At 33.0% G+C, this 14,878-nt stretch overlaps 1 protein-coding gene across 1 annotated transcript in view; it reads right to left on the bottom strand.

The window, feature by feature from the left end:
• Window positions 1-2,599: 2,599 nt before the first annotated feature.
• LOC143064138 (uncharacterized) overlaps window positions 2,600-14,878 on the bottom strand; it is a 26,044-nt gene continuing 13,765 nt past the window's right edge. Inside the window, exons 9-14 of the mRNA XM_076236760.1 lie at window positions 12,441-12,635; window positions 12,119-12,155; window positions 9,473-9,760; window positions 7,591-7,623; window positions 4,001-4,090; window positions 2,600-3,029 (exon numbers count right to left, since the gene is read on the bottom strand). Coding sequence (XP_076092875.1) covers window positions 4,032-4,090; window positions 7,591-7,623; window positions 9,473-9,760; window positions 12,119-12,155; window positions 12,441-12,635 — 612 coding nt within the window. The 3' untranslated portion in view covers window positions 2,600-3,029; window positions 4,001-4,031. The remainder of the gene's footprint in view (window positions 3,030-4,000; window positions 4,091-7,590; window positions 7,624-9,472; window positions 9,761-12,118; window positions 12,156-12,440; window positions 12,636-14,878) is intronic.

Genomic DNA, 14,878 nt, shown 5'->3' with positions numbered 1-14,878 from the left:
ATTTTAAAACCAGTTGTCGGCATGACACGGGTTATATTCGTCTCAATTATTTTATAATGGTGTGAAAAAAACTCTAAACGAGAGGGATGGTGCTTGATTTTTTTATGATGAAAACTTTTTCAATCAGTTAAATTGAGGTTTCGGGCTAGCATGTCAGTAACTGCTAGTTGTCCTGCTATTTTATGTATCATTGTCATTTTGCTTAGTTTCTTTTGTTACCTATTCTGACATATGATTCGGTTAATTTTAAGCTGAGTTTTACTGGTTGTGTTTCTGCCTTGGAGCGAGGTATTTTTGTTTTACTCTTATAATAGCTATAGCAACATTCAATTCACATTTTCAAATAATTCCCTAGAAAAGTACATTCTAAATTTTAAGAGAAAGTGTCTTCCTAGTAACTCCATTAGTCCAGGTTTACGGTACCTATTAGTGTACAAATTATCATCACAAATGTTATATAATTGTGCACTTTCTGATGTTATTTATGTATTATTGTCATTTAGTTTATTTTCTTTGGTTACATCTTCTGAGATCAGACTTGGACTTCTCTTGAACTGAATTTTAATGTACGTATTGTTATGCGTTTACTTTTCTGCATTGGCTAGCGGTATAGGGGGAGGGTTGAGATCTCATAAACATGTTTAACCCCGCCGCAATTTTACGCCTGTCCAAAGACTTTGTTATTCTTGTATTATTTTTAATTTTAGTTTCTTGTGTACAATTTGGAGTTTAGTATGGCGTTCATTATCACTGAACTAGTATATATATTTGTTTAGGGGCCAGATGAAGGACGCCTCCGGGTGCGGGAATTTCTCGCTGCATTGAAGACCTGTTGGTGACCTTCTGCTGTTGTCTGCTCTATAGTCGGGTTGTTGTCTCTTTGACACATTCCCCATTTCCATTCTCAATTTTACTTTCTAAACATATGTAGCAACAAGCCATCCTGCATATACATGTACGGTATATATCTCCCGATGATACAATATTTCAAGGCTGGCGTTTCTTATTCAGATTTTCTTGACAGAATGGTTGCTGCTCCCAAGGCAGCTATTAAACCAAGAGTTTAAAGTATTGATGTTCTAGACACCCCTTTGTAAACCGTACAAAGCAATAACGAGTTTGTTGACCGCTATGATATATCGATTTCACAAATGAAGACGCATATGTTCCGTTCGTCGTAACCACAATCCAGTACTCTCAAATGTGACCAACCGAACTATACTTGCCACATTTGGAGCAGCATATACTTATCCTTCTCTGGGATCAACACCGGTTTTTGGTGTTGTTGTTTGTTGTTTTTTTTTAGGGGGTGGGGGGTCTTGTTGTTCAGTTTTTCGTTCTTTTTGTTTATTTGTATTTGTATGCGGTTTTGATTTTTTTTTATCTTTTGTAATTTTATTGCCATGACATTGTCAGTTTATTTTCGACTTATGCGTTTGTATGTCCTTTTGATATGATAATGGAATGCATTTAATGGCGTGAGTGTGTGGTTATTGGGATATGTCATTTCTACCCGAGTTCAGTCTCAAATCATCGACTCCCAGGAATGGTTTGAAACCGAACAAACAATCAGGCATCTTGATTATGTTCGTCTCATTGATATTTTTTTTATGAAAGTATTGTTCCTCTGCTTCAAACAAGATATGTGTTGCTTACTTACTAGTGAAATAAAATCTGTCATGTCGGGGCTTTTTAAAGCGGACTGAGTTGTTCCATGTTTATATGGCATCAAATGAAGTAATCTGTATTGTAAAACGACATAATAAAATTAATTACCAACTCGAAAATAATTCATAAAGGGGAAATTTATAAAGACCGTAATAATCAAACGTCATCAATCAAAAGAACAAGCGAAGAACTGTCATATCCTTGCCTTTGTACAGTAAGGTTGAGTCAAATAGGAATGTACTGAAGCTAACGGTACTTTAGTCTTTGACTAACCCACTCCTTACATTTTTTTTAACAGCTGTCGGGTTGATGTTTCTTTTTAAAACGTTCGAATCTGAGTATATAACCAACCAAGTATTAAGCGCGACTAAACTGGCAATGACAAACGATTGATTTTCGATCCATATACTATTGATGAATTATTGAAATCATTCGAATCAAGTGTGTTCTACCCAAAGGTATAGATTTCCAGAAAACCTTTCGTTTGGACACGAGTATAGCTGACGAGTCTATCTTTGATAAAATGTTACAGGAATGCTGATGATTTTTCAAGTCACTATTTACCACCAATCTATTCGTATCGTTTATAAATAAACACCTTCAACTGTTGCAAACCTATGGTTCAAACTTGTAATCGCCAATAAGGAGATTATACAACTCTTCTATCTTTAATAGTCCTTATGCAGTTTTCAACTGAAAAGGTCAATCGAATATTGCTGTGAAATGTAATTGGTTAACTTATCATTACACATCAATATTCAAAACATCTGATCAATATCTGTAAACACACCGAAAAACATCCGTACATCTGTTTCATTGTTGAAAGACTGACATAAACGATACTATATGGCACGATCACACAAAAATGATTAGCATAATTTGATTCATGTGTCTTCACTGAGATGAACTGTTCAACAAAATATCATTTTTATTTGAGCAATTTTATTTCAAGCAATACAATACTTTATTCATTTGCTTTTTTTCACTAACTCAGAAAGTCATAAAAGCTATATAACAAAATGATTCTATAGAGCGCTATCAAAATGAAAAAAAGCAAACCCATAGTTTTGATAATGAACTTTCACTTGGCAAAACAATATTAAGATTGAATAAATTATATTAAACCATTCAGATTTTGTTAATCCATGTCATATCTTATCTTCTTTGTTTCAATTTTAAGGTTGGATTTAAGCTTTATACAGCATTCTCTACAAAGCCACACAATATCAATATCATTATCTGTAAAATAGTCATCACCAAGCCCTTCTATAGATAGAATATTAGACTCTTCCTTGATCTGAAAAAATCCAGCTCTCTCACGATATACATATTACCAAAACTTCAGCTTGATTTTGTAGAACCTATATATAGATTAATTTATCAAACATTTTATTAGTATTACACTACTTGGTTTCCGATATCTAAAACTCTTTGGTCGGGTTGTTGTCTCTTTAACACATTCCCCATTTCCATTCTATGCTTTATTGGACCGACAAGGAACAAGTATATTCGACACATTCCCCATTTCATTCTCAATTTTATTGGACCGACAAGGGACACGTATATTTGACACGTTATAAAACTTATAATTTGATAAACAGCGATATTACTGACATAATCGGATGAAATATATTGAATTTACTCAAAAATAGGTAATAATTGATCATACTTTGAAACATGCGTACACAAAATGTCTTAATATGTAATAATTTGTTGATATTCTTTGTTTGGTATTATTAGTATGTTCTATAAGAAAATTTCGATAATAAACAAAACGCTTAAATATCAAATTATTTGAGGTGATCTTAAAAGGAGCAATTTGTGCGATTGTACGTGTTAAAATAATAATCAATTTTAAGTCTTGCTACACAGGGATTAAAAAACGATATAATACGTAGACGACATTAAAATATCAAAAAGGATTTTATCAAAATGAAAGTTCGAAGTACAGACAACACCTTTGGCAGAATTTAAGTCCTTAATGAGAACCAATAGCACGATGTATGATGATAGGTACCACATATTTGATTGTGGGTTTGTGTTCAGTTAATAATTTCTTAATTGTGTTTTATGTATAGTTGCTCGTTGTTTCATCGTTTTTTTTTTTCTTTTTTTTCGCAATGATCTTGTCCGTTTGTTTTTGACTTATGAGTTAAATTTCTCCCTTAGTCATCCCTCGCCTCTGTTATCATATTTTTGGTCTTCTGGTGTAACGATGAAACGTATATGACTTTTGTCACTTGCGAATCTGATGATTTCAATTAACAATCATTTGTATTAAATAACTCATGTGTTGCACGAACTGTTATGGTATTTCGTATTTTGCTAATACCTGCATGTACTTGCTGCTTATTGGGTTGTAGCTATAGTCTGACAAGAACGACTAGCACATCTGTGACAGCAATCAGTATGGTGAGGAAGCCTAACAATAGATAATTGTGTCATTTGAAATTCAAAACTACTTATTGAAAACAAAGTAAACAGTTATCAAAAGTGCCCGGATTATAACTTAGTACGCCAGACGTGCGTTTCGTCTACATAAGACTCATCAGTGACGCTCATATCAAATTAGTTATAAAGCCAAACAAGTACAAAGTTGAAGAGCATTGAGGATCCAAAATTCTAAATGGTTGTGATCAAATACGGCTAAGGTAATCTTTTCCTGGAACAAGAAAATCCTTAGTTTTTCGAAAACAAATCAAGGTTTTGTAAACAGGAAATTTATAAAAATGACCACATAATTGATATTCATGTCAACACCGAAGTGCTAACTACTGGGCTGGTGATACCCTCGAGGTCGAAACGTCCACCAGTAGTGGCATCGACACAGTGGTGTAAACAGTTATCAAAAGTACCAGGATTATAACTTAGTACGCCAGACGCGCGTTTCGTCTACATAAGAGTCATCAGTGACGCTCATATCAAAAAAGTTATAAAGCCAAACAAGTACAAAGTTGAAGAGCATTGAGGATCCTAAATTCCAAAAGGTGGTGCCAAATACGGCTGAGGTAATCTATTCCTAGGACAAGAAAATACTTAGTTTTTCGAAAAAAATCAAAGTTTTGTAAACAGAAAATTTATAAAAATGACCAAATAATTGATATTTATGTCACCATTGAAGTGCTGACTACTGGGCTGGTGATACCCTCAGGGACGAAACGTCCACCGGCAGTGGCATCGAACCATTGGTGTAAATAGTTATCAAAAGTACAAAAGTTAACATTTGCTGGGTCTTCCAAGTGCTCCACGAAACCTCTTTCTAAATTATTAACATATTTTTTATCAGCAATCAAAGACGGGCTTCAAAGTTATTGTGAAACTGCCTATTCTAGAAGTGGCGTGAATCAGATGTGGATACTTAAAAATTCCAAAGATCTTTTAGAGTACATACAATCTAACTCTCTTTCATCTCGTAATAGTATTAAAACATTTGACTTTTCTACACTTTATAAAAGTATTCCACATTCCAAACTAAAAGACAAATTGAAAGGGTTGGTATTGCTTTGTTTCATAAAATAGAATGGCCAACGAAGATATAAGTATCTTGTCTTAGGAAGGGATAAATCCTACTTTGTAAAAGATCACTCTGAATCTGACTAAAAATTCTCTGAAACCGACATTATCAAGTTGCTTGATTTCTTGATTGACCACATATTTGTTACGTTTGGAGGACGTGTTTTTCAACAGACTATCGGCATTCCAATGGGAACGAATTGAGCCCCTCATCTTACCCACTTGTTTCTTTATTATTTTGAGGCTGACTTCATACAGGAACTTCTTAGGAAGAAAGATAAGAAGTTAGCAATATTTTTTAACTCTACTTTCCGCTATATAGATGATGTCCTTTCACTAAATTATTCAAAATTTGGTGACTATGTCGAACGCATCGATTCCATTGAACTAGAGATAAAGGATACAACAGATACAGTTAAGTCGGTCTCATATCTTGACTTACATCTACAAATTGACAATGAGGGTCGATTGGAAACAAAACTGTACGACAAAAGAGATGATGTCAGCCTTCCAATTGTGAACTTTCTATTTCTAAGTAGCAACATTCCAGCAGCACGTGCATACGATGTATATATATCCCAATTGATACGATATTCCCGTGCTTGCATTTCCTATCATGATTTTCTTGATAGAGGGTTGTTGCTCACAAGGAAGCTATTAAATCAAGAGTTCCAAATGGTGAAGTTGAAATCATCTCTTCGTAAATTTTACGGTAGCCATCACGAGTTGGTTGACCGTTATGGAATAACCGTTTAACAAATGATATCGGATATGTTCCTTACTTCGTAACTACAATCCCCTTCCCTTTCATAATTGTGACCTACCGAATTAGACTATTTACCGGATTTGATATCTCAAAGGCAACACGACGGGTGCCACATGTGGAGCAGGATAGGTTTACTCTTCCGGAGCACCTGAGATCACCCATAGTTTTTTTGTGGGGTTCGTGTTGTTTATTCTTTAGTTTTCTATGTTGTGTCGTGTGTACTATTGTTTGTCTGTTTGTCTTTTTCATTTTCAGCCATGGCGTTGTCAGTTTATTTTCGATTTATGAGTTTGACTGTCCCCCTGGTATCTTTCGTCCCTCTTTTATACTTTTTATTTCATCCGGATTTTTCATTATTTCATTATTGAAAGTTTTCCTTTACAATTATGTGATGAACTGTATTCATACGACGTTGACAATGGATAAACAGTTATACTGCATTCTTTTGGGCAACCCCGTAACAACAGTCAATATCGACACTGACAGTTTTCTTTTAAAATTGTGCCACGTACACGTTGCACTCTGTGTTGCTGAGTATAGCAGAGTAACGAGATAGTGATACAGTAGCGTGCCAGTACATGAACTATCGCTAGTGAGAGCAATTTTCTTTAAATGTTCTTTTGGTACATTACTATTATATACTAGTAGTTTTTGTAAATATTACAGTTACTATTGTATTGTGTTGTCTGTTTTGTAAACTTTTGTAATTTAATCCGTTAACATTTATTCTTTATTGAATCTCTTGATAGGGGAAATAAACAACTGAATGAATGAATGAATGTTGCGAAGCAAGGAATACTGTAAAACACAGTCTACCAGCATCTTAACGACAAAACTATCATATATATATTGATCCATATATCTTTTACTGAATGAAATTTTATCAGAAATCTGTATATTTAACTTCTTTCAAAAATCAAAATTAACATACATGATAATATTGTTTTTGCTTTTAAACGTCCGCTATGTTGGACCGTTAAGCAGCATATAAAATAATACAAATAAATATGTATAAGCCGTAAAATTATTTTCCCCGAGTACTAGCAATCATAATTTTATTGTAACTGACGCATTCATGTGTGCAGAAAAGTTCATCTAAAATTGTGCAGTGACAAGTATCTGAAACGGTGCTGCGACGTGTATTTGAATTGTTGTCCGTCTCGTTGAAACGTTATCATGTCTAATAACTATGATGTTGGAAAAGAAAATGATATCATTGCATAAATGAACTGATGAAAAACAATTTGAACATTTTAAATAAACATATGAGGACAACGCGGACAGCAATAATTATGAAATTTCATGGTATTTTTTTTTTAAGTGGATAATTTTTGGGAACTTGTACATAGAAACTGTTGTAGAGCAAATTTACTACACCATATTAATTCATGTACGTTTTTTTTTAAGTAAACAATATCACATGTCAATAAAAAGTAAAATTACAAAAATACCGAACTCCGAGGAATAATAAAAAAGGGAAAGTCCCTAATCAAATGGCAAAACCAAAAGCCCAAACACATCAAACGAACGGATAGCATCTGTCATATTTCTGACTTGGTAAAAATAACTGTTGTATTTGTTTAGAATATTTGTGTTATAGTTGAAGTTTTGAAATATGTAGTTCAAGCTAAATGTAAGATTACCTGAAGCTAATCCATCAACTCCACCGCTCACATCTAAAATGCAAGAAAGTTGAATGACATAAAAGCATTTAATAACAAGAAAGTTAGTATTTTGAACATGTTGTCTGTCGAGATTGACTATTTAAACAAGGTGTTTTTCTCTAAATGTTGTTGCCTTTGGTTCATTTACATAATGCAACAGGAAAAGGAAAGGAATGAAGTGAACTGATACTTTTTTGTTAAGTCAAGATACATTAATGAAAGATTTATTTAAGCACTGAATGTTTCTTTTTGTAAATTCATTGGTGTGAAAAAGAGTTGACCGAGGTACATTTTGTATGAAGCACGGAAGCGCTTCATTCTTAAAATGTGCGCACGGTCAACGCTTTTACAAGCCTATGAAATTAGTAAAAGAAACATTCAATACTTATAATTGCATTTGTTTTCGCTATAATCATGATAAAACGATAACTATCAATTTTTTTTTTATTTACCTGTGCACTTTATTGTTGAAGCACGTGTCAACATGAAACGAAGTTGATTAAGGAATAACGCGAGATTGCAGTTAGACAATCAGAATAACGTCTTATTATGAAACATATATTTTTTTAGTACATCTAATGTAATTATCAAATATTGAAAAGTGTATCGGGATTGAGTTAGCACGATACACGTATGGCCCAATGAATCGAAAAAGTAACAACATTTAATGAATGGCTATTTTTCATTTTGAATTTATTGAACCATAAAATTAATTTTTGACTCTTCACATTGAATAATACGCGAAGCGGATTATGTAAAATGTGAAGAGTCAAAAATTTATTTTATGGGTCAATAAATTCAAAATAAATTATTGCCATTCATTATAAATAAATTTCTATCAAAAATAAGGCTCAAAGAACTTTTTAGATTATTTATATTAACAATAACAACGTACACACATGTTGGCGTATGAATACACAACCAAATTTATTAATACTAGTATACCAGAAATTATTCTACCAACAACTAATTCGTAAAATTTGTAATCTGTTTATCCTATCTATGATCAGTTTATCACTAAAGGGTATGACAAGAAAGAAATATGCGAAAGGCTGGCAAATGTTCTTGCAAATCTATTTGAACATTACTGTATATGATAGTAATCATGATCTAAGACCCAGTATTCAAAGTGGTGAAGATGAAATGATCAAATGCCGTCATGAGTTCGTTGACCGTAGTTGACTATCCGTTTCACATATGATAGCAAATATGTGCCTGGTGTCGTAACTAAAATGTTGCCCCTTATTCCGAACATGATCTACCGAATTGGACTTATAACCGGGTTTGTACTAGCAGCAGCAACATGACGGGTTCCTGATAACTCCCTGTTTTTGGTTTGGTTAGTTTCACAGTCTTCGGTTTTTTTGTGCTATAAAATATAACATAAAATACGGAAGATTGTATTATTGGTTGTCTACTAGTGTTGGCAGTCTATTTTCGACTTATAAGTTTGAAATTTCAATTTGTTTCTTTCGCCTTTCCTCTGATATGAAAGTCTTTAAAATTTATATGAAAATGTCAAAGATTCGTATAAACATACTTATGCAAAGTTATAAGATTACAGCCAACTGTAAGGCTGCACCACTTAGCTCCTGTATTAATTCATGTCGTAGCGTGCTACATTCACTTTCTAGACTTATTTCTAACGACAAAATCTAATTAAATCAGATAACTAATTCGTTCAATCAGACTTCGTAGAATTCGAGCCTGGCGCGCCTTTGTTTCAAAGGTTTTTTTTCTTTGTTTTGTTTGGGATTTTGGTGAGGACTTGTTTGGTAAAAGTTTGTTTATAAATTTAATTGCATGCTCAATTCATATTATACCTACGATTTGAATACATGTATAATAAAATGCAAAATACCTTCTGTAGTAGAAAAATAAAATTTTGTCGGAACAGAACTGCTGACATAGTAAGTATCATTTCCATAATTGGTTGTCATTGTAAGCCAGTATGATGTTGTTGCTGATAAGCCTGTAAGATCAAAGGTAGTTGCCTCTTTGTGAACTTTGAAAACCTTTGTCGAATTATCTGGTCTATACAAAATAATCGATATTCCTGCCCTTTCGTAACAGCTTGGGGCCTGAGTCCATTGAATGCGGACATTGGTGCCTGTTGTCTTTAAAACGGTTATATTCAAAGGACTGAAATCTAAATACAGTTTATATGTTACAGCTTGTAGAAAACAAATAGTGTATATGAAGTGCATATATGAGATTGTAACCTACAAAATAAGACTTATTACAAGATTTGAACTAACATAAACATAAGTTGAGAAGGATATATATTCCGATCTGGAGCACATGATATCACAGCAAGTTCGTTGTGGTGTTCGTGTTGCTCACTCTTTAGTTTTCTATTTTGTGTTTTGCGTACACTTATTTGTCTGTTTTGACTTTTTTAAGCCATGACGTTGTCAGTTTATTTTAAATCTATGAGTTTGACTGTCCCTCTGGTACCCTTTCGCCTTCCTCTTTCTGGAGAGTTAAACATTTTGATAATTGATTTTTTTTTATAGTAGATAGCTGATTTATATTTAGTCAGGTCCAATTTATTTTTAGTCAGGACAGTATTAAAAGATGTTACATTTGAACGCAAATGCCGAATAAAAGACTTTGGCATCATTTATCTCAGAAATTACAAATCTTGTATTTTTGTGTAATTAAAATATAAAAAAGAAGATGTGATATGATTGACAATGAGAGAGATCTCAATTAGATAAGGAAACAGAAATTAACAACTTTATATATAGGAAGATGTGGTGTGAGTGCCAATGAGACAACTCTCCATCTGAATAACAATTTAAAAAAGTAAACCATCACCACGAGCATCACTGAAGAGACATTTATTGTCGAAATGCGCATCTGGTGCAGGAAATTTGGTACCGTTAATGATATTACTACCACTGGGTCGATGCCTCTGCTGGTGGACTGTTAGTCCCCGAGGGTATCGCCAGCATAGAAGCCAGTAATTCCGTACTGGCATGAAAATACAGATTCTTTGTGTAATTGAAATTTGCTGTTACAAAAAATTAGAAATTATTATAAGTTAAGGAATGTATCTCCCTCATGCTAAGCTCTGATTCCTTTCACGGATTTGGCTATACTTTTTGGAACTTTTGGATTATAGCTCTTAATATTTAATAAAAGCTTTGAATTTTAAATTTTTTGGCCACGAGCATCACTGAAGAGACATTTATTGTCGAAATGCGCATCTGATGCAGGAAAATTTGAACCGTTAATGTTATTACTACCACTGGGTCGATGTCTCTGCTGGTGGACTGTTGGTCCCCGAGGGTTTCACCAGCCCAGTAGCCAGTACTTCGGTACTGGCATGAAAATACGGATGTTTTGTGTAATTAAAAGTTGCTGTTACAAAATGTTAGAAATTATTATAAATTAAGGATTGTATCCCCCTCATGCAAATCTCTGATTCCTTTCACTGATTTGGCTATACTGTTTGGACCTTTTGGATTATAGCTCTTACTATTTTACATAAGCTTTGGATTTCAAATATTTTGGCCACGAGCATCACTGAAGAGACATTTATTGTCGAAATGCGCATCTGGTGCAGGAAAATTGGTACAGTTAATGTTATTAGGTCATTAAAAGTTCATTTGACATTAACCGGTTTGATTCTGTTCTTACATCGTTGTCACACAAATTGATTACTTTTCATTTGCAGATTACAAGTGTCAAACCTGACCATATGTTTTTTTTACCACGCAAAGTATTATAAACTAAAATTATAGATTTTGACATTTTAACTAATTCCAATTAAAGAGGTCTTAAGGTCAATATGACTATACATTATATGCATTAACAAAAAGCTCATTATCATGGGAAGTGAGGAAACGAAGCCGTTTATAAAAAAGCTGAAAGTGGCATTTAAATATTGCAAATGTTCTTTATAACGTGGGATTTATTTTTCGAAAAACTATCGTGTCACCCATTGCTCTATTCATGAGAAGCTCTGGTAAATTTCAAACTTGTTTTTATCAAGAAAGAATTTACATTTATGTCAACATATTAATAAAATGCATATTCCAATATCTCATAAAATGAAATTTGATATCAAGCATAAATTACTAATATGCAGTCTCCTAAATTATCTAAATCGTTCATTTATATTTTGGTATGGGTTAGAAAACCAAAATCTGAAAATATTTTTTATTTACAGAACACCGCCTCTTTTTAAATCTAAAAGTTCGATGATCGTTTCGTTGTTGTGGCATAAGTATAGATTCAGCTGTAGTTACTGTTGTCCCATATTTTGTCAAATATTTCATGCCCATTGGCAGATTGTATTTGGGCAAAAATATAACAAATGATGTGTATGTTCAACATAATGAAGTTGTATTCAAATAGTTTTAAAAACACAGACAAAACTTGGGTTCTGTACATTTCTTGCACATATACAGATCAGATGTTATAGAACTGTTTGAATTTTATCATCATTTCATGTATTACTACGAAAAGTGGCTTACAGAATAATGAAAAACTAACTTACAGTCTTGAACACCATTAATGGTTTTAACCATTTCAATCTATTAAAAAGAAAGATAAATGTTGTGTTATCGTTGATATTTATGCAACTTGCAAATTCTACGTGTTTTATGTATGTATGTACTATGGAGCATATTGTTAAATAGTCTTTATAAGTTTCATTTGAACAGAGTTCATTATTTTGAAGATTGACAAAAATGAATTAAAGATAATAAAAATCTCAAGCAAAGAGTTCGATTTTACGTTATACAAATTGGCAAAAAACTTATATCCATCAGCTTGTTTTATTTGTCTTTAACTATCTTTAACTATACATTTATACTTACCGTTTTTGCAATGCTTGATTTAAGCATTGCAGAGTTAAACACCGTAACTTCAAGTAAATAAACATCATTTTTAATGTCACCAATTGGAACTTCCATCCAGCAATTGTTTATTTCAAGATGCATGTCTATCATGAAACAATCGCCCATCCGAACACAGTAGCATTCTTTTGGTAGCTTGTTGCAGTATTCTCTTGGCTAAAGTAGGAGAAAAGAAACAAAACAATCACAATATTATTTTTTTTATTTTCAAAAGACGGTGTATGATAAGTGCAGTATTTAGTTTTTTATGAAAATAAAATAATTATTTAAGTTTTTTCAAGAAACGGTTACCGATTAGTAATGATACTCATTTATTAATATATAATATTAATAAAACGTAAAATCACAAAAATACTGAACTCCAAGGAAAATTCAAAAAAGAAAGTCCCCAATCAAATGGCAAAATCAAAAGTTCAAACACATCAAACGAATGGATAACAACTGTCATATTCCTGACTTGGTACAGGCATTTTCTAATGTAGACAATGGTGGATTGAACCTGGTTTTATAGCTAGCTAAACCTCTCACTTGTATGACAGTCGCATCAAATTCCATTACATTGTCACCGATGCGTGAACAAAACAAACAGACACAATAGGTAAAAATGTCAAAAATAGGGGTACAGCAGTCAACATTGTGTTATCATCTTAATCACTATAAAAACAACAAATGTAACGAAGAAGCACAAAAAGGCATACATTAAATTTAACATCCTCAGCTTGCCCATACCATACGATTTTATTTATCTATGTAAAATGCACCCACAAAGGATGGAGGGTTTTAAGTACTGGTGTAAAATTGCACGTTTGAAATTCGCACAGGTAGACATGAAATAATTTTATAAACGGGTGTCTATAACGAATATCCGTCCTTTCTACGCTTCTGTGAATATCTGATTAAAATATGAGCGGAAGTTGGAACATGTCAACTATTTTCATGAGATATTTATGATAAAGATTCATTAATATATAAAATTTAATAATTGTTCTGAACTGCGCTGATATAGAAATCTTCAAAAATTATCATCTTACTTGAACAGTCATTTGACGTTTTGGTGCGTTTTTTCTTCTTTTTTTTTTTGGAAATTTATCAATTAAAGATGCCAAAGAAGCTGTTTATAATTAAAAAAAAACAACATATGATGTTGTTATGATAATATATGATAAAGAAATGAAATGTGAATTATTATCCCAACATGGACTATTCAACACTTCGGTGTTGACATGAATGACAATGATATGGTCATTTTTAAGAATTTCCTGTTTTCAAAACTTTGAATTTTTCGAAAAACTAAGGATATTCTTATCCCAGGCATATACTACCTTAACCGTATTTGGCACCACTTTTTGGAATTTTGGATCCTCATGCTCTTCAACTTTGTACTTGTTTGGCTTTATAAATATTTTGATATGAGCGTCACTGATGAGTCTTATGTAGACGAAACGCGCGTCTGGCGTACTAAATTATAATCCTGGTACCTTTAATAACTATTTACACCACTGGGTCGATGTCACTGCTGGTGAACGTTTCGTCCCCGAGGGTATCACCAGCCCAGTAGTCAATACTTCGGTGTTGACATGAATATCAATGATGTGGTCATTTTTATGAATTTCCTGTTTTCAAAACTTTGAATTTCTCGAAAAACTAAGGATATTCTTATCCCAGGCATAGATTACCTTAGCTGTATTTGGTACAACTTTTTGGAATTTTGGATCCTCAATGCTCTTCAACTTTGTACTTGTTTGGCTTTATAAATATTTTGATATGAGCGTCACTGGTGAGTCTTATGTAGACGAAACGCGCGTCTGACGTACTTAATTATAATCCTGGTACCTTTGATAACTATCATAATATATGAAAGCACGAATACATGTACAATAATAGCCTTAGTCTTATATTATTTATCTCAAATCTATAGACCTTAGATTCGGAAATATTGAGATCTAATGAAAGTAGTGGTTTTAATACTGTATATCTATTTTAATGATGAATATGGTATACTGACCTCCATATGATTAAGGGTCCTGGTATGGTCTTTATGTCTTATTGACGCATATCACACATTTTAAACAGTTAAATTAACCAGACTAACAAATCACTTTAAATGTGTTAACAATCACGGGTGTGGACTTACATAATCATCAATATGGAGCTGGATGTGCCTACTCTCCCGGAGCATCTACAATCACGCCCAGTTTTGTTAGATTAGTATAGTTTAGCCTTAGATTTTATGTAATGTTGTGCTGTTTGTCATTTGTGCGGGGCTTTTTTCTATTTTTGGTCTGAATTTGACTAATGAGTTAGACTTTCACTTTGGGTTCGTACGCTTCTTATTGGCGATAATATATAATACAATTGTATATCAATGAACAAATACATTTGTAAGATGCCTTTGCCTT

This window comes from Mytilus galloprovincialis, chromosome 2 (genome assembly GCF_965363235.1).
Source record: "Mytilus galloprovincialis chromosome 2, xbMytGall1.hap1.1, whole genome shotgun sequence".
Taxonomy (NCBI): Eukaryota; Metazoa; Mollusca; class Bivalvia; order Mytilida; family Mytilidae; genus Mytilus; species Mytilus galloprovincialis.
Note: the sequence above shows the minus strand (reverse complement) of the source record. Positions and strands in the feature narration are given on the sequence as shown.